The 20654-nt window shown below is 41.5% G+C and overlaps 1 protein-coding gene across 1 annotated transcript in view; it reads left to right on the forward strand.

The window, feature by feature from the left end:
- The window catches only part of DNAH9 (dynein axonemal heavy chain 9), a 264791-nt gene that overhangs the window by 237950 nt on the left and 6187 nt on the right, over window positions 1-20654 (forward strand). The window contains exons 62-68 of the mRNA XM_056549442.1: window positions 2539-2666; window positions 4329-4556; window positions 4993-5184; window positions 5820-6011; window positions 6335-6505; window positions 7818-8000; window positions 17633-18022. Coding sequence (XP_056405417.1) covers window positions 2539-2666; window positions 4329-4556; window positions 4993-5184; window positions 5820-6011; window positions 6335-6505; window positions 7818-8000; window positions 17633-18022 — 1484 coding nt within the window. The remainder of the gene's footprint in view (window positions 1-2538; window positions 2667-4328; window positions 4557-4992; window positions 5185-5819; window positions 6012-6334; window positions 6506-7817; window positions 8001-17632; window positions 18023-20654) is intronic.

Raw genomic sequence — 20654 nt, forward strand, 5'->3', positions numbered from 1 at the left:
GAGGATAAGATATGAGGATGAGATGTGTGGACGGTATATAAGGTGGAGATATGGGGATGAGATATGCGATAGGGATATGAGGATGAGATATGTGGACGGTATATAAGGTGGAGATATGGGGATGAGATATGCGATAGGGATATGAGGATGAGATATGTGGACGGTATATAAGGTGGAGATATGGGGATGAGATATGCGATAGGGATATGAGGATGAGATATGTGGACGGTATATAAGGTGGAGATATGGGGATGAGATATGCGATAGGGATATGAGGATGAGATATGAGGACGGTATATAAGGTGGAGATATGAGGATGAGATAGGGATATGAAGACGGGACATGAGGATAAGATATGAGGTTGGGATATGTGGACAGTATATAAGGTGGAGATATGAGGATGAGATATGAGATAGGGATATGAGGACGGGACATGAGGATAAGATATGAGGATGAGATGTGTGGACGGTATATAAGGTGGAGATATGGGGATGAGATATGCGATAGGGATATGAGGATGAGATATGTGGACGGTATATAAGGTGGAGATATGGGGATGAGATATGCGATAGGGATATGAGGATGAGATATGTGGACGGTATATAAGGTGGAGATATGGGGATGAGATATGCGATAGGGATATGAGGATGAGATATGAGGACGGTATATAAGGTGGAGTTATGAGGATGAGATATGCGATAGGGATATGAGGATAAGATATGTGGACGGTATATAAGGTGGAGATATGAGGATGAGATATGCGATAGGGATATGAGGATAAGATATGTGGACGGTATATAAGGTGGAGATATGGGGATGAGATATGCGATAGGGATATGAGGATGAGATATGAGGACGGTATATAAGGTGGAGTTATGAGGATAAGATATGCGATAGGGATATGAGGATAAGATATGTGGACGGTATATAAGGTGGAGATATGGGGATGAGATATGCGATAGGGATATGAGGATGAGATATGAGGATGAGATATGTGGACGGTATATAAGGTGGAGATATGGGGATGAGATATGCGATAGGGATATGAGGATGAGATATGAGGACGGTATATAAGGTGGAGATATGGGGATGAGATATGCGATAGGGATATGAGGATGAGATATGAGGACGGTATATAAGGTGGAGATATGAGGATGAGATATGAGGACGGTATATAAGGTGGAGATATGAGGATGAGATATGTGATAGGGATATGAGGATAAGATATGTGGACGGTATATAAGGTGGAGATATGAGGATGAGATATGCGATAGGGATATGAGGATGAGATATGTGGACGGTATATAAGGTGGAGATATGAGGATGAGATATGAGGACGGTATATAAGGTGGAGATATGAGGATGAGATATGCGATAGGGATATGAGGATGAGATATGTGGACGGTATATAAGGTGGAGATATGAGGATGAGATATGCGATAGGGATATGAGGATGAGATATGTGGACGGTATATAAGGTGGAGATATGAGGATGAGATATGAGGACGGTATATAAGGTGGAGATATGAGGATGAGATATGCGATAGGGATATGAGGATGAGATATGTGGACGGTATATAAGGTGGAGATATGAGGATGAGATATGCGATAGGGATATGAGGATGAGATATGTGGACGGTATATAAGGTGGAGATATGAGGATGAGATATGCGATAGGGATATGAGGATGAGATATGTGGACGGTATATAAGGTGGAGATATGAGGATGAGATATGAGGACGGTATATAAGGTGGAGATATGAGGATGAGATATGCGATAGGGATATGAGGATGAGATATGTGGACGGTATATAAGGTGGAGATATGAGGATGAGATATGCGATAGGGATATGAGGATGAGATATGTGGACGGTATATAAGGTGGAGATATGAGGATGAGATATGAGGACGGTATATAAGGTGGAGATATGAGGATGAGATATGCAATAGGGATATGAGGATGAGATATGTGGACGGTATATAAGGTGGAGATATGAGGATGAGATATGAGGACGGTATATAAGGTGGAGATATGAGGATGAGATATGCGATAGGGATATGAGGATGAGATATGTGGACGGTATATAAGGTGGAGATATGGGGATGAGATATGCGATAGGGATATGAGGATAAGATATGAGGACGGTATATAAGGTGGAGATATGGGGATGAGATATGCGATAGGGATATGAGGATGAGATATGTGGACGGTATATAAGGTGGAGATATGGGGATGAGATATGCGATAGGGATATGAGGATGAGATATGTGGACGGTATATAAGGTGGAGATATGGGGATGAGATATGCGATAGGGATATGAGGATGAGATATGTGGACGGTATATAAGGTGGAGATATGAGGATGAGATATGTTGATGAGAGCGTCACTGTTGCTTTTCCTCTCTCACAAGGGTTAGGTAGGCAGACCCAGACAACGCTGAGTAGAATGATAATCCCCTCTATGGAGTCTATGGCTCTCTCTTTTTATTGTGTCGGGATCTGACTCTTGTTCTTCAAACCTTCTTCTTTTTGTACAGGCAGAAAACTCGGTTATACGTTTGACAATCAGAACCTACATAACGTGTCTCTAGGGCAGGGACAGGAGGTCGTAGCCGAGCAAGCGCTGGATCTGGCAGCCAAGGAAGGACACTGGGTCATCCTGCAGGTACAGAGTCTTCTTCTTCATTCTTTTAAGCCATTGAAAGTGTGAATTGTGCCCTCGGCGCTGACTCTCTGACCTTTCATCCAGCAACATCTGTGACCGCTCTAGAAAACTAAAACCTAAACAAAACTTGTAGCAGCCGGGGACGTAATTATTCCGAAGTCCTATGATGTTCGGCCAAGTGTCAGTTCTGTGTCTCAGCTGCTCCGGAGCCCAGATGTTACAATAAGCCTCCAGTATGTGGATTACATGGATGAGATCTGTCGTCATTCTATATGTGACCACAGGGAGCCCACTGCATCGTGGGTGTTTGGCGTATGTGAGGCCGCTCTGTCCTGACCTCATCCCAGGATCACATCCAGCAGATCTCAGGATGAGGGGACAATTTCTTTTGTATGACGTACATGTTCGTAGCCGCCATGAGTCAGGGACTTGCACTTATAACTTTCTGTTCCAGTTGGCAGGACAAGAAGTAACATATATTTCCCATCTGAAGCGCCGTCGGCCTCTATTAGCCCAAATGCCACTTGAGTTGTGTTGGAGGCGGCTTAAATTAATTCTGGAGTTTCTTCATTTTCATACTTTGTTGCTTCGCTGAGCTACAATCAGGTTGTAAATTGAGGCGCAGAGGTTGATGGTTACCCTGAGCCGTCTGCATTGCTGGAGGGGCTGGGGAGTCCAGATCAATCGTCCGGCTGGGATAATGAAACCGTTCATTACTTACCCCTGTGACTGGTCATATGGGGGTGGGGGAAAGGCTCTGCCCTAATTACTCCACTCTCCCCATACTAAACATCTTTTATGTATCCAATTATAAGGATGAATAAAGGCAAAAATGTCAAAGTCTCGCTATACGGGAAAAATAGGTAACTTTGTAAATACCTTGCTTTTCAGTTTTTAGATACTAATGCTTCACCCTTAGGGTAGGCCAGTGTTTCCCAACCTGGGTGCCTCCATCTGTAGCAAAACTACAACTTCCAGCATGCCCAGACAGCCGAAGGCTGTCCGGGCATGCTGGGAGTTATAGTTTTGCAACAGCTGGAGGCATCCTGGTTTGGAAACACTCAGATAGGCCATTGATGTCAGATCATTGGGGTTCTAATCCTGTCACCCTGTGGCTTTGGTCAAAGGGACTGGGATGCAATACCAGGCATTGCCACTACTAAAAGCACAGCGCTGTTCATGACCTTCAGTCACCTGATCAGCAAAGTGCTGGAAGTCTGACTGATTGATTGAATATTGATCGCTTTTCCTAAGACAACACCATCAATTCTGTTCTTCCCGGAGAACCCCTTTAATACCCTATGGTTTTTCTCCAGTCACATATGAAACAGCTTTCACAATTCTTCTGGCTGCCTTTGGGAACAGTCAGTAATACAGCTTTCAGACCAACACCTGGGTACCCACAATGCACTGCTCTTTGATAAATATATATATCTTGCAATGATAAGTTATAAAGTTTTCTCTTATTCCGCATTACACTGTGACACATAAGTTGCTGTTCAAAAACACTGAGTTAACTGATAAGATGCCGTTATAATTTCTAGGATTTGTTTATTTTATCCTGGTTCCTTTTAGAGTTATGTTAGACATATTAATGGTAGATACGTTTTTTAGCAACCAGTCATCCACGCCCCACTGACCTGTTCATTCCCTGTAATACAGAACATTCATCTAGTGGCCAAATGGCTGAGCACCCTGGAGAAGAAGCTGGAACATCTCAGTGAAGGCAGCCATCCCAATTTCCGTGTGTTCATCAGTGCCGAGCCTGCTGGGTCACCCGACGGCCACATCATTCCTCAGGGTATACTGGAAAACTCCATCAAAATCACCAACGAGCCTCCGACCGGCATGCATGCCAACCTGCACAAAGCACTGGATAACTTTAACCAGGTAACATCTTCTGCCGGCTCTATGGAGGTGGTGGGACTTATACAGCTCAGAGACCTGCTGAAGCCCATTGGTATAAATTCCTTTAAATATATAGAGGCGCAGGTCTCTTCATAAATTTGTAGAAGCTGAGGCTGTGCATCTAGGTATGAGCGAAGATTCCAGCTACATCAGTTTCTGGTGTAATTATGGTATCTGTTGGGCCATGCCAACATATTCGAAAGCGCATATTGTGGAACCACCAAAAAGCTTTGGAAACATTTATTTTTTAGTACAACTGCTAGCATACAAGCCATAGTATATGCCCCCAAAATCTGTCTGTCAAAATAAGTCAAACTGTGTCCAGTATGTGCATTAATACCGTACGCCGCAATATCATTCATTATTTGGTGGGAACCAGCCAGGGACGTCTTATTGTCTCCTTTGCTTTCACATACAGGACACCCTGGAGATGTGCGCACGAGAAACTGAGTTTAAGAGCATTTTGTTCGCTCTGTGTTACTTCCACGCTGTGGTGGCTGAGAGGAGGAAGTTCGGACCTCAGGGCTGGAACCGTTCCTATCCCTTTAACACCGGAGACCTTACAATTTCAGTCAACGTATTGTACAACTATCTGGAAGCCAACGCCAAGGTGAGACCCCCAAGCTCCAGACTCATTTCTGCCATGTATTTTCCTATGCTGTTGGTGAAAGTAACAGTCAGCAAGCTTGGCCTTACCTCTCACCTAGCAGTTATACTGAGCTCCTATATGGGGGACATATAGTGTTTAACACATCAGATAACTGTACAGAGTGAGAGTATTACACAGAAACGGCAAGGAATGCTGGGAGATTTCTGCTTCATCAGTACAAGTAATGCAATAGATTGTGTGACTCAAGGGCAAGACATGTCACTGTGTGGCCTGACCTCTAGGTGGCATATTGCCGCTACATGTATATGTCCTGACTTCATACAATTAATGGTTTATGGCACTGGCAATATGGAGGCACACTGGTGACAGCCTAGTAGGTGAGTGGAGACGGTGTAGGTCTCATGGGTTTAAACGATTTGGTGGTAGAACAATGTTTATCCAAGATACCACTTTAGACCATACAAAAATGACCAACCATTCAGCAGTTTGGAGGGAATTCCACCTTAAGCCATTAGAGATGTCTCTTTCAATCCAACTTTGAGGTTGAACCCTGAGTTTGGACGCCAAGTGACATAGAAGATGTAGCCGAGACCCTTCATCTGTGTCCTTTACACCCTATTTACTGTACGTTTCAGGTCCCGTATGATGACCTTCGTTATCTGTTTGGGGAGATCATGTATGGAGGTCACATCACAGATGACTGGGATCGCCGGCTCTGCAAGACTTATTTGGAGGAATTCATAAAGCCCGAAATGATGGAAGGGGAGCTGTTTCTGGCACCTGGGTTCCCGCTACCTGGAAACATGGATTACAATAGTTACCATCAGGTATGAAGGGAGAGGTTACAGTGGCTGCTGGTAGATTACATGGTCTGTAGTGGTCACTTTGAGTACTTTATGTGATTTCTAATTTCCAGAGGGCCCATAATTCTAGGCCATAAAAAGGTAACTGACAGCAATGATTGTTCCCTGTGTAATAGGTGGCTACACTCATACAGTTAGAGCCAAATGGTTGTGTTTGCCTAAAGCTGGATCCCACGTGGCTGCACATCATTGCATACCTTGGGTTTGGATGAGTCCTTCTTAGAAGTCGCATTATCAGTGTGTTTGTACTTCTCCACTATAAAGTGTTATTCCTCCACTCTTTCCAGTATATAGACGACGTCCTTCCCGCTGAGTCTCCGTATCTATACGGCCTGCACCCAAATGCAGAGATCGGCTTCCTGACCCAGACCTCAGAGAAATTGTTCCGCACAGTGCTGGAGATGCAACCGCGTGACAGCAGCATGGGCGAAGGTGGAGGAGTCACTCGGGAGGAGAAGGTACGTAACATATGAAAGCACAGGGTGGATACTGGAGGAGGATAGTGTATGGAACCATATTGAAAATCCACAAACTAACAGGGTTCGTGTCCAGAGAGGTCCGATCAGCAGGTTGTGAGGCACAGACCCAAAGACATCTTATCTGACATTATATCTTGTCCTAGATTTATTCCCTGTAATAGTGAAGGTAACACAGCAATAAATAGTGAAGGAAAGCGATGTCTGATTTGATGCTTATGACTGAGCGGCATCAGCTGTAGGTGCAGGTACATGTACTTCCCAAAAAGAGATGTAACTAACAGAATTTCTAACAAACAGCATAAGATTTGAGGATGTGTATTTTTCACTCTCTAAGGCCACAGCTTATACAATATGACACAAGAGTTATACGCACAGTTCTTGTTAGTACAGGGGGCGCTCACAACTCCGTCACTGCCTGTCAGACATCTGAGAGCCCCCGAATCTGTCTTATCCAGACACAGAACACAGGAACCGGAGCATGCCAGAGCAATCGCCTCCCAGAATCCTTCACTGTTGCTCCGAGTCTTGTTAGAGCTTCATCACATTGTTCCAGACCTGCATCAGTGAGGCACTCGGCCCTAATGATCTCGTCCTGTTCGCTGTAGACGATCTGTGGATGTCAAGTCGAGAGAAGCAGCTATGTCAACTCAGATACAACATCTGCTAAACCAGTAATAGCAATAATATGGGAATCAGTCAAAAATAATAAAAATAAAAAGTATGTATTAGGAACAACCTCTCCCTCCTAGGTTCCAGGGCTGTATACGCATCTTTATCCTCCGCAGCAGTGCCCGGGGACCAGAGCTCGGAACGTATTATTGTATTGTTAAAGTGTTAATGCTCCACAGCGCTTTGTAACCCCCACAATACATGGGATCAATGCACATGAAAACATTTGTTAGGACAAGACGTTCCCCAGCCGCAGCACGTTACGTTACCAGAGAGACACGCTGAATTATTGAGCGGCTACGCTAAACTCACACTGGGTTTATTTGTATTAGAGGATGGCAATATAATTTCCGAACACTAAGAAGCTGCTGCTGGAAATCTTTAGGAGTTTATTAAAGAAGGAAGAGCGTTCCCTCCAGATCTTGCCCGTTCCCACCGTGGTGGTGATGAGGTTACCGCATCCTCTCGCTCTGGGATAACGAATCTCTGTTTACAGCTAATAGAGCCTATTGTGTACAGTAATAGAGCTGTGCAGCAACACCAGGCATTGTGCGTACCTCCCATTATACAGAGCCCTACAGCGAGGACCCTTAACTTTCATAATGTGCAACTTTATCAACAGGTGAAATCTACGCTGGACGAGATCCTAGAGAAACTCCCAGAGGAGTTCAATATCATAGAACTGATGGCCAAAGCGGAGGAGAGGACGCCGTACATCGTGGTCGCCTTCCAGGAATGTGAGAGGATGAACATGCTCACCAGTGAGATCAAACGCTCCCTGAAAGAGCTCGACTTGGGATTGAAGGTAAGGCTCACCTACATTACACAGAGGACTAGAACTAACTACCCGGGTCCCCACTGTCATAAATCATTACTATTGGGCAGTATTTCCTAACCAGTGTGCCTCCCGCTGTGGCAAAACTACAACACACAGCAAGCCAGTACAGACAAAGGCAGCTGGAGGCACACTGGTTAGGAAACCCAGCTATAGAGGTTGTCCTCTCTCCTCTTGGACAGTTCAATTTGTTGTTAAGATTCCCATATCCCTAGTGATCGGCTGGGGGAACATTAGTGGTTGCTATGTAATAATAAAGTGACTTTAGTGGTTGCTATGTAATAATAAAGTGACTTTAGTGGTTGCTATGTAATAATAAAGTGACTTTAGTGGTTGCTATGTAATAATAAAGTGACTTTGGTGGTTGCTATGTAATAATAAAGTGACTTTAGTGGTTGCTATGTAATAATAAAGTGACTTTAGTGGTTGCTATGTAATAATAAAGTGACTTTAGTGGTTGCTATGTAATAATAAAGTGACTTTAGTGGTTGCTATGTAATAATAATAAAGTGACTTTAGTGGTTACTATGTAATAATAATGTGACTTTAGTGGTTGCTATGTAATAATAATAATGTGACTTTAGTGGTTGCTATGTAATAATAATAAAGTGAATTTTAGTGGTCACTATGTAATAATAATAATGTGACTTTAGTGGTCACTATGTAATAATAATAAAGTGACTTTAGTGGTTACTATGTAATAATAATAATGTGACTTTAGTGGTTGCTATGTAATAATAATAAAGTGAATTTTAGTGGTCCCTATGTAATAATAATAATGTGACTTTAGTGGTTGCTATGTAATAATAATAAAGTGAATTTTAGTGGTCACTATGTAATAATAATAATGTGACTTTAGTGGTTGCTATGTAATAATAATAAAGTGAATTTTAGTGGTCACTATGTAATAATAATAATGTGACTTTAGTGGTCACTATGTAATAATAATAAAGTGAATTTTAGTGGTCACTATGTAATAATAATAATGTGACTTTAGTGGTTGCCATGTAATAATAATAAAGTGACTTGAGTGGTCACTATGTAATAATAAAGTGACTTGAGGGGTTGCTATGTAATAGTAAAGTGACTTGAGTGGTTGCTATGTAATAATAGTGAATTGAGTGGTTGCTATCTAATTATAATAAAGTGACTTGAGTGGTTGCTATGTAATAATAGTGAATTGAGTGGTTGCTATGTAATAATAAAGTGGTTTTAGTGGTTGCTATGTAATAATAGTGAATTGAGTGGTTGCTATGTAATAGTAAAGTGACTTGAGTGGTCGCTATGTAATAATAGTGATTGAGTGGTTGCTATGTAATAATAAAGTGGTTTTAGTGGTTGCTATGTAATAGTGAATTGAGTGGTTGCTATGTAATAATAAAGTTGTTTTAGTGGTTGCTATGTAATAATAGTGAATTGAGTGGTTGCTATGTAATAGTAAAGTGACTTGAGTGGTTGCTATGTAATAATAGTGATTGAGTGGTTGCTATGTAATAATAGTGAATTGAGTGGTTGCTATGTAATAGTAAAGTTGTTTTAGTGGTTGCTATGTAATAATAGTGAATTGAGTGGCCACTATGTAATAATAAAGTGACTTGAGTGGTTGCTATGTAATAATAATAAATAGGGATGCACCGATATATATCGGCGGCCGATACATATCGGCCGAAAATAGCTATTTCGGCAAAATGCCGAAACAACTAAAAATGTGCCGATAATGACCCACCTCCCCTGCCCACCCACAGCACAAGTTACAAACACTGCCAGTGGCAGAGGCACTCGTGGGCGGTGCAGGGGGGGCCGGCCGCAACATCTGGGGGGGGGGGGGGTTGCGCTCTCCGGGATAGGATTAGGAATACTTCTTTTTATGTGCCCGGGCCGACTCCTGTGTGTGGCTGCAGGCGGGGGCCGGCCAGAGCATATAAAACCTAATACTGTATACTAAAAACCATGGGGCCTCCAGCTGTTGTGAAACTACAACTCCCAGCATGCCCGGACAGCCAAAGGCACCCTGCTTGGGAAACTCTGGTCTATGTAGAGGACAGGAGCTTCTTCAGGGTCCTGTACAGTACACAGTGTCCTAAAAAAAGGAAAATAGAGCCGCCCCCACCTGGTGTCCAAAGGAGCAGCTAACCCTGGAACAGGTAAAGTGTACAGAACATTTAGTACCTCCCTGTTCTATAGGGGGCACTACCATACACCAGTCAGTGCATGCACTTCAGTAATACAGGTAAAGAGTACAGAACATGTAATACCTCCCTGTACTGTAGGGGGCGCTACCAGACACCAGTCAGTGCATGCACTTCAGTAATACAGGTAGAGTACAGAACATGTAATACCTCCCTGTACTGTAGGGGGCGCTACCAGACACTGCATACACTTCAGTAATACAGGTAAAGAGTACAGAACATGTAATACCTCCCTGTACTGTAGGGAGCGCTACCAGACACCAGTCAGTGCATACACAAAGTCTGTCCGGGCATGCTGGGAGTAGTAGTTTCACAACAGCTGGAGGCCCCCTGGTTTTTAGTATACAGTATTAGGTTTTATATGCTCTGATCGGCCCCCGCCTGCAGCCACACACAGGAGCCGGCCCGGGCACATAAAGTATTCCTAATCCTATCCCGGACATCCGTGTCCCGAAAAATCTTTTCGGGACATAAGGATGTCCGCCGGTCACTCACCATTCCCCGGCGTCCTCCCGCGATCCTCCTTCGGTCCTTCGCTTCTCCGCCTCTATGGTCGTACGCACGGGACGTCACTGACAACCATAGAGACGCAGGAGGACCGCAGGATCGTTGCAGGAGAACGCACGCTGGCCGGGGCCTGGTAAGTGACCGCGTCATCTTCTTCAGTATTCCGGTCACCGCTCCTCCGGTCCCGGCACCTACTGCTATGGTCCATAGGCCATAGCAGTAGATGTGACCCCGGGCCGGAGGAGCGGTGACCGGAACACTGTAGGGGCAGCAGTACAGACATACAGCCTCCAGCCGTACACTGTATATGGCTGGAAGCTGTATGTCTGTGGGGTGGGGGGAGCTGCCTACTGGGGGGAGCTGCCTAATATTGGGGGGGGGGGGAGCTGCCTAATATTGTTGGGGGGAGCTGCCTAATATTGTGGGGGGGGGGGGGGGAGCTGCCTAATATTGTTGGGGGGAGCTGCCTAATATTGTTGGGGGGAGCTGCCTAATATTGTTGGGGGGAGCTGCCTAATATTGTTGGGGGGAGCTGCCTGATATTGTTGGGGGGAGCTGCCTAATATTGTTGGGGGGAGCTGCCTAATATTGTGGGGGGGGGGGAGCTGCCTAATATTGTGGGGGGGGGGAGCTGCCTAATATTGTGGGGGGGGGGAGCTGCCTAATATTGTGGGGGGGGGGGGGAGCTGCCTAATATTGTTGGGGGGAGCTGCCTAATATTGTGGGGGGGGGGGAGCTGCCTAATATTGTTGGGGGGAGCTGCCTAATATTGTGGGGGGAGCTGCCTAATATTGTTGGGGGGGAGCTGCCTAATATTGTTGGGGGGAGCTGCCTAATATTGTGGGGGGGAGCTGCTTAATATTGTGGGGGGGGGGAACCTGCCTAATATTGTGGGGGGGAGCTTCCTACAAATGTGGGGGGAGCTGCCTAATATTGTGGGGGAACTGCCTACTATTGTGGGGAACCTGCCTACTATTGTGGGGGAACTGCTGACCTAATGTGGGGGGGAGCTGCCTAAAAATGTGGGGGGAGCTGCCTAATATTGTTGGGGGGAGCTGCCTAATATTGTGTGGGAACTGCCTACTATTGTTGTGTGGGAACTGCCTACTATTGTGGGGGAGCTGCCTACTATTGCGGGGGAGCTGCCTACTATTGCGGGGGAGCTGCCTACTATTGCGGGGGAGCTGCCTACTATTGCGGGGGAGCTGCCTACTATTGTGGGGGAGCTGCCTACTAATGTGGGGGAACTCCCGACCTAATGTTGGGGAGCTGGCAATCTAATGTGGGGGAATCTAATCTAATGAGCGGAGCGCTGCATTTTACCAGAAGACGGGGAGAAGTCATTTTTGGTATCGGTTTCGGCCGGACATTTTCTTTTATTTCGGTTTCCTTTCGGTTCTGAAATTTCCATTTCGGTGCACCTCTAATAATAAAGTGACTTGAGTGGTTGCTATGTAATAATAATAAAGTGACTTGAGTGGTTGCTATGTGATAATAATAAAGACACTTGAGTGGTCACTATGTAATAATAAAGTGACTTGAGTGGTTGCTATGTAATAGTAGAGTGACTTGAGTGGTTGCTATGTAATAATAGTGAATTGAGTGGTTACTATGTAATAATAAAGTTGTTTTAGTGGTTGCTATGTAATAGTGTTTTGAGTGGTTCCTATGTAATAATAAAGTTGTTTTAGTGGTTGCTATGTAATAATAGTGAATTGAGTGGTCACTATGTAATAATAAAGTAACTTGAGTGGTTGTTATGTAATAATAATAAAGTGACTTGAGTGGTTGCTATGTAATAATAGTGAATTGAGTGGTTGCTATGTAATAATAAAGTGGTTTTAGTGGTTGCTATGTAATAGTGAATTGAGTGGTTGCTATGTAATAATAAAGTGATTGAGTGGTTGCTATGTAATAATAAAGTGACCTGAGTGGTCACTATGTAATAATAAAGTGATTGAGTGGTTGCTATGTAATAATAAAGTGATTGAGTGGTTGCTATGTAATTGTGGTTGCTATGTAATAATAGTGAATTGAGTGGTTGCTATGTGATAATAGTGAATTGAGTGGTTGCTATGTAATAAGAAAGTGACCTGAGTGGTCACTATGTAATAAGAAAGTGATTGAGTGGTTGCTATGTAATAATAGGGATTTGAATGGTTGCTATGTAATAATAAAGTGATTGAGTGGTTGCTATGTAATAATAAAGTGACCTGAGTGGTTGCTATGTAATAATAGTGAATGGTTGCTATGTAATAATAGTGAGTGGTTGCTATGTAATAATAGTGAATGGTTGCTATGTAATAATAGTGAATGGTTGCTATGTAATAATAGTGAATGGTTGCTATGTAATAATAGTGAATGGTTGCTATGTAATAATAGTGAATGGTTGTTATGTAATGTTAGTGAATGGTTGCTATGTAATAGTGAGTGGTTGCTATGTAATAATAGTGAATGGTTGCTATGTAATAATAGTGAGTGGTTGCTATGTAATAATAAAGTTGTTTTAGTGGTTGCTATGTAATAATAAAGTTGTTTTAGTGGTTGCTATGTAATAGTGAATTGAGTGGTTATTATGTAATAATAAAGTGATTGAGTGGTTGCTATGTAATAATAGTGAATGGTTGCTATGTAATAATAGTGAATGGTTGCTATGTAATAATAGTGAATGGTTACTATGTAATAATAGTGAGTGGTTGCTATGTAATAATAGTGAGTGGTTGCTATGTAATAATAGTGAAGGGTTGCTATGTAATAATAGTGAGTGGTTGCTATGTAATAATAGTGAATGGTTGCTATGTAATAATAGTAAGTGGTTGCTATATAATAATAAAGTTGTTTTAGTGGGTGCTATGTAATAATAAAGTTGTTTTAGTGGTTGCTATGTAATAGTGAATTGAGTGGTTACTATGTAATAATAAAGTGATTGAGTGGTTGCTATGTAATAATAGTGAATGGTTGCTATGTAATAGTGAGTTGTTGCTATGTAATAATAGTGAATGGTTGCTATGTAATAATAGTGAGTGGTTGCTATGTAATAATAAAGTTGTTTTAGTGGTTGCTATGTAATAATAAAGTTGTTTTAGTGGTTGCTATGTAATAGTGAATTGAGTGGTTACTATGTAATAATAAAGTGATTGAGTGGTTGCTATGTAATAATAGTGAATGGTTGCTATGTAATAATAGTGAATGGTTGCTATGTAATAATAGTGCATGGTTGCTATGTAATAATAGTGAATGGTTTCTGGTTGCTATGTAATAATAGTGAGTGGTTGCTGGTTGCTATGTAATAATAGTGAATGGTTGCTATGTAATAATAGTGAATGGTTGCTATGTAATATGGTTTCTATGTAATAATAGTGAGTGGTTGCTATGTAATAATAGTGAGTGGTTGCTGGTTGCTATGTAATAATAGTGAATGGTTTCTATGTAATAATAGTGAGTGGTTGCTATGTAATAATAGTGAGTTGTTGCTATGTAATAATAGTGAGTGGTTGCTATGTAATAATAGTGAATGGTTGCTATGTAATAATAGTGAATGGTTGCTATGTAATAATAGTGAATGGTTGCTATGTAATAGTGAATGGTTGCTATGTAATAATAGTGAATGGTTGCTATATAATAATAGTGAATGGTTCCTGGTTGCTATGTAATAATAGTGAATGGTTGCTATGTAATAGTGAATGGTTGCTCTGTAATAATAGTGCATGGTTGCTATGTAATAATAGTGAATGGTTTCTGGTTGCTATGTAATAATAGTGAGTGGTTGCCGGTTGCTATGTAATAGTGAGTTGTTGCTATGTAATAATAGTGAATGGTTGCTATGTAATAATAGTGAGTGGTTGCTATGTAATAATAGTGAATGGTTGCTATGTAATAATAGTGAATGGTTGCTATGTAATAGTGAATGGTTGCTATGTAATAATAGTGAATTGAGTGGTTGCTATGTAATAATAGTGACTTGAGTGGTTGCTATGTAATAATAAAGTGATTGAGTGGTTGCTATGTAATAGTGAATGGTTGCTATGTAATAATAGTGAATGGTTGCTATGTAATAATAGTGCATGGTTGCTATGTAATAATAGTGAATGGTTTCTGGTTGCTATGTAATAATAGTGAGTGGTTGCTGGTTGCTATGTAATAATAGTGAATGGTTGCTATGTAATAATAGTGAATGGTTGCTATGTAATAGTGAGTTGTTGCTATGTAATAATAGTGAATGGTTGCTATGTAATAGTGAGTGGTTGCTATGTAATAATAGTGAATGGTTGCTATGTAATAATAGTGAATGGTTGCTATGTAATAATAGTGAATGGTTGCTATGTAATAATAGTGAATGGTTGCTATGCAATAATAGTGAATGGTTGGTATGTAATAATAGTGAATGGTTGGTATGTAAGTGAATGGTTGTTATGTAATAGTGAATGGTTGCTATGTAATAATAGTGAATGGTTGCTATGTAATAATAGTGAATGGTTGTTGGTTGCTATGTAATAATAGTGAATGGTTGCTATGTAATAATAGTGAATGGTTGGTAAGTAATAGTGAATGGTTGGTATGTAATAGTGAATGGTTGCTATGTAATAATAGTGAATGGTTGCTATGTAATAATAGTGAATGGTTTCTATGTAATAATAGTGAGTGGTTGCTATGTAATAATAGTGAATGGTTTCTATGTAATAATAGTGAGTGGTTGCTATGTAATAATAGTGAGTGGTTGCTATGTAATAATAGTGAGTGTTTGCTATGTAATAATAGTGAGTGGTTGCTATGTAATAATAGTGAGTTGTTGCTATGTAATAATAGTGAGTGGTTGCTATGTAATAATAGTGAGTGGTTGCTATGTAATAATAGTGAATGGTTGCTATGTAATAATAGTGAGTGGTTGCTATGTAATAATAGTGAGTGTTTGCTATGTAATAATAGTGAGTGGTTGCTATGTAATAATAGTGAATGGTTGCTATGTAATAATAGTGAATGGTTGGTATGTAATTGTGAATGGTTGCTATGTAATAATAGTGAATGGTTGCTGGTTTCTATGTAATAATAGTGAGTGGTTGCTATGTAATAATAGTGAATGGTTGCTATGTAATATGGTTTCTATGTAATAATAGTGAGTGGTTGCTGGTTGCTATGTAATAATAGTGAATGGTTTCTATGTAATAATAGTGAGTGGTTGCTATGTAATAATAGTGAGTTGTTGCTATGTAATAATAGTGAGTGGTTGCTATGTAATAATAGTGAATGGTTGCTATGTAATAATAGTGAATGGTTGCTATGTAATAATAGTGAATGGTTGCTATGTAATAGTGAATGGTTGCTATGTAATAATAGTGCATGGTTGCTATGTAATAATAGTGAATGGTTTCTGGTTGCTATGTAATAATAGTGAGTGGTTGCCGGTTGCTATGTAATAGTGAGTTGTTGCTATGTAATAATAGTGAATGGTTGCTATGTAATAATAGTGAGTGGTTGCTATGTAATAATAGTGAATGGTTGCTATGTAATAATAGTGAATGGTTGCTATGTAATAGTGAATGGTTGCTATGTAATAATAGTGAATTGAGTGGTTGCTATGTAATAATAGTGACTTGAGTGGTTGCTATGTAATTATAGTGACTTGAGTGGTTGCTATGTAATAATAAAGTGATTGAGTGGTTGCTATGTAATAATAGTGAATGGTTGCTATGTAATAATAGTGAATGGTTGCTATGTAATAATAGTGCATGGTTGCTATGTAATAATAGTGAATGGTTTCTGGTTGCTATGTAATAATAGTGAGTGGTTGCTATGTAATAATAGTGAATGGTTGCTATGTAATAATAGTGAATGGTTGCTATGTAATAGTGAGTTGTTGCTATGTAATAATAGTGAATGGTTGCTATGTAATAGTGAGTGGTTGCTATGTAATAATAGTGAATGGTTGCTATGTAATAATAGTGAATGGTTGCTATGTAATAATAGTGAATGGTTGCTATGTAATAATAGTGAATGGTTGCTATGCAATAATAGTGAATGGTTGGTATGTAATAATAGTGAATGGTTGGTATGTAAGTGAATGGTTGTTATGTAATAGTGAATGGTTGCTATGTAATAATAGTGAATGGTTGCTATGTAATAATAGTGAATGGTTGTTGGTTGCTATGTAATAATAGTGAATGGTTGCTATGTAATAATAGTGAATGGTTGGTAAGTAATAGTGAATGGTTGGTATGTAATAGTGAATGGTTGCTATGTAATAATAGTGAATGGTTGCTATGTAATAATAGTGAATGGTTTCTATGTAATAATAGTGAGTGGTTGCTATGTAATAATAGTGAATGGTTTCTATGTAATAATAGTGAGTGGTTGCTATGTAATAATAGTGAGTGTTTGCTATGTAATAATAGTGAGTGGTTGCTATGTAATAATAGTGAGTTGTTGCTATGTAATAATAGTGAGTGGTTGCTATGTAATAATAGTGAGTGGTTGCTATGTAATAATAGTGAATGGTTGCTATGTAATAATAGTGAGTGGTTGCTATGTAATAATAGTGAATGGTTGCTATGTAATAATAGTGAATGGTTGCTATGTAATATGGTTTCTATGTAATAATAGTGAGTGGTTGCTATGTAATAATAGTGAATGGTTGCTATGTAATAATAGTGAGTGGTTGCTATGTAATAATAGTGAGTTGTTGCTATGTAATAATAGTGAGTGGTTGCTATGTAATAATAGTGAGTGGTTGCTATGTAATAATAGTGAATGTTTCCTGGTTGCTATGTAATAATAGTGAATGGTTCCTGGTTGCTATGTAATAATAGTGGGTGGTTGCTATGCACTACGTGCTATATTCCCCATGTCACTGCAGCAGACAGTGTCCTCATACATAGAAATACTGACTTGTTTCCCACCTTGTCCTATCAGGGTGAACTGACGATGACTAGTGACATGGAGAATCTACAGAACGCCATTTTCCTGGACATGGTGCCCGATTCGTGGACCAAAAGAGCGTACCCCTCCATGGCCGGCCTGGCGGCCTGGTTCCTTGACCTCCTCAGCCGTATCAAGGAGCTGGAGACCTGGACGGGAGATTTCGCTCTACCTTCTGCTGTATGGCTGGCCGGTTTCTTTAACCCGCAGTCGTTCCTTACAGCCATCATGCAGTCCATGGCCAGGAAGAACGAGTGGCCGCTGGATAAGATGACCCTGCAGTGTGACGTGACAAAGAAGAACAGAGAGGACTTCAGCAGTCCACCACGAGAGGGCGCCTACGTCCACGGGCTGTTTATGGAGGGAGCGCGCTGGGACACACAGGTAACTTATTTCTGCAGGTAAATGGAATGTCATCACTTTCATGCTGCCTGAACCATAAATCGCCAGGAAGACCCCAATGGTTTCTGTTTGCCCCGCCTGCCGTGATAGATGTTTCCATGTTCAGGTACAGGGACCAACCTAACAATCAAGGCCAGCGGAGCAGACAGAAGCCATTGGGGTCCTGATGATTTATGGTTCAGGCAGCATGAAAGTGATGACAGTTTCTATGGGGTTATTCACATCTAGTTTCCGGATGGATAATATTAATTTTTAAAGGGGTACTCCGGCTCTAAGACAACTTATCCCCGACCACGGGGTTTCCGCCACTGGGGACCCCCGCAATCTTGCATTCGGCACCTACCTCTTTGAGCTGCACACTGCGCTGCCAGCTCACAAACTGCTGGGTGCTGACCATGGGGCCAGAGTATTGTGACGTCACGACTCCGCCCCCGTGTGACGTCACGCCCCGCCCCCACTATGCAAGTCTATGGGAGGGGGCGTGACGCCCCCTCCCATAGACTTGCATAGTGGGGGCAGGGTGTGACGTCACTTGGGGGCAGAGTCGTGACATACACCTATATGTTCGTGTGAACTCGGGTCAAACCCATTCCTGATATCACCCTCAGACTAAAGAGAGAATAGGGGGAGATTTATCAAAACCCGTCCAGAGGAGAAGTTACTGAGTTGCCCATAACAACCAATCACATCGCTTCTTTCATTTTTGAAAATGCCTCTGAAAGAAGCGATCTGATTGGTTGCTATGGGCTATACTTTTCCTCTGGACAGGTTTTGATAATTCTCCTCTTTGGGGTGACTGCCCCCCCCCCCCCCCCTCACTGACACATTAGACGCTGCTGCGCCCTCCTTTCTTCTCTGTTTATTAGTGATCTTCAAGAAGCTTCATTACAATTCTAAACGACTGATCAAAGTGGGTCATCCGGCATATTATCTGAGTGATTAGTGGCCCCCTCCCCACTATCGGCTTTTATATATCCAAGTAAGCGGCCTTTGAACGTACGCGTGAGAGCGGCGAGCCCGAGCACTAATTAACAAAGGACGGACTTCAAGGTGAAGATTCAACACAAAGACAATGGAGGCGCGAAACTTTCCTCAGTACGAGACCGAGGCCCCATTGTCAGACATAGAGAAGATGAAGCGCTGAATGCGATCACGGAATTTTACTTTGATTCTTATGGACTTTTAGATCCAAGTGAAAATGTAAATCTGCTGGTAATGATCTGTGTGTGATCACGGCGCAACATCCCAGGGAAGGCAAGGACGTCCTCTGTCTCCTGAGAAACTATGTGGCTGCTGCCCCAGTGCATTGTGGGACAGGCTGGTTACTAAGGATAAACTGTTATGTAAAATTTACCTAAACCAAACATGTACGCCCCCGTCTCGCTCCCCTTTTATGATGCGGGGTCACGAGCTGACCCCGCCTCATAGCTGGGTGGTCCCGACAGCAAAAAGGACCCGCGGCTAATACCAGACATCACCGATCGCTGTGATGTCCGGCATTAACCCCTTAGATGCCGTGATCAAAATTGTGTGCGGCGTCTAAAATAGTAAACAATCTATCCCTGCAGCTCAGCGGAGCTGATCCGGACCACTGCGGTGATACCAAAATGTCCCGATCAGCTTAGGGAACGGCAAGAGGTCTCTTACCTGCCTCCTCACCATCCGATCATTGGTCAGAAGCTCCAGTCAACCTCAGCAGGCTGGAACAGCAGAGCACCGATTACACTGATCAATGCTATGCTATGGCACAGAACAGTGTATCAGGCCAGAAGATTACATGTTATAGCCCTCTATGGGGAATATAAAATTGTGTTAAAAAAGTAAAACAAATTAAGTTAATACATGTGAATTAACCCCTTCCCTAATAAAAGTTTAAATCGCCCCTTTTTTCCCATTAAAAAAAAAAGTTAACAAAAATAAACATAAATGTTATACCGGCACGTGCGTAAATGTCCAAACTATAAAGATATAGGCCCAGATATATCAAACTGTGTGAGAGAAAAAGAGATTTTCCCACAACAACCAATCACAGCTCAGGTTTCACTTTACCAGAGCTTGTTAGCTGAGCTGTGATTGGTCACTGTGGGAAAATCTCTTTATTTTTTCTCACACACAGTTGGATAAATCAGGGCCATGTTACTTAAACTGCACGGTCAATGGTGTACACGTAAAAAAAATTCCAAAGTCCAAAATTGCGTATTTTTGGTCACTTTGTATACCCTAAAAAATGTATAAAAAGTGACCCAAAAGTCCCATCAGAACAAAAATGGTACTGATAAAAACTTCAGATAACGGCACAAAAAATTAGCCACATGCAGCCCTGTGTACTGAAATATCAAAAAGTTATAGGGGTCAGAAAGGACAATTTTAAACATACTAATTTTGGTGCTTGTAATTATAATATTTTTTTTAGTAAAATAAAAAAAAATCTACATAAATTTTTATCCTTGTAATCGTATGGACCTACAGAATAAAGATAAGGTGTCATTGTTACAGAAAAGTGCACTACATAGAATCGGTAGCCCCCAAAAGTTACAAAACATTATACCGTATTTTTCGCCGTCTAAGACGCACTTTTTCTTCCCCAAAACTGGGGGGAAAAAGTCGGCGGGTC

This window comes from Hyla sarda, chromosome 13 (genome assembly GCF_029499605.1).
Source record: "Hyla sarda isolate aHylSar1 chromosome 13, aHylSar1.hap1, whole genome shotgun sequence".
NCBI lineage: Eukaryota > Metazoa > Chordata > Amphibia > Anura > Hylidae > Hyla > Hyla sarda.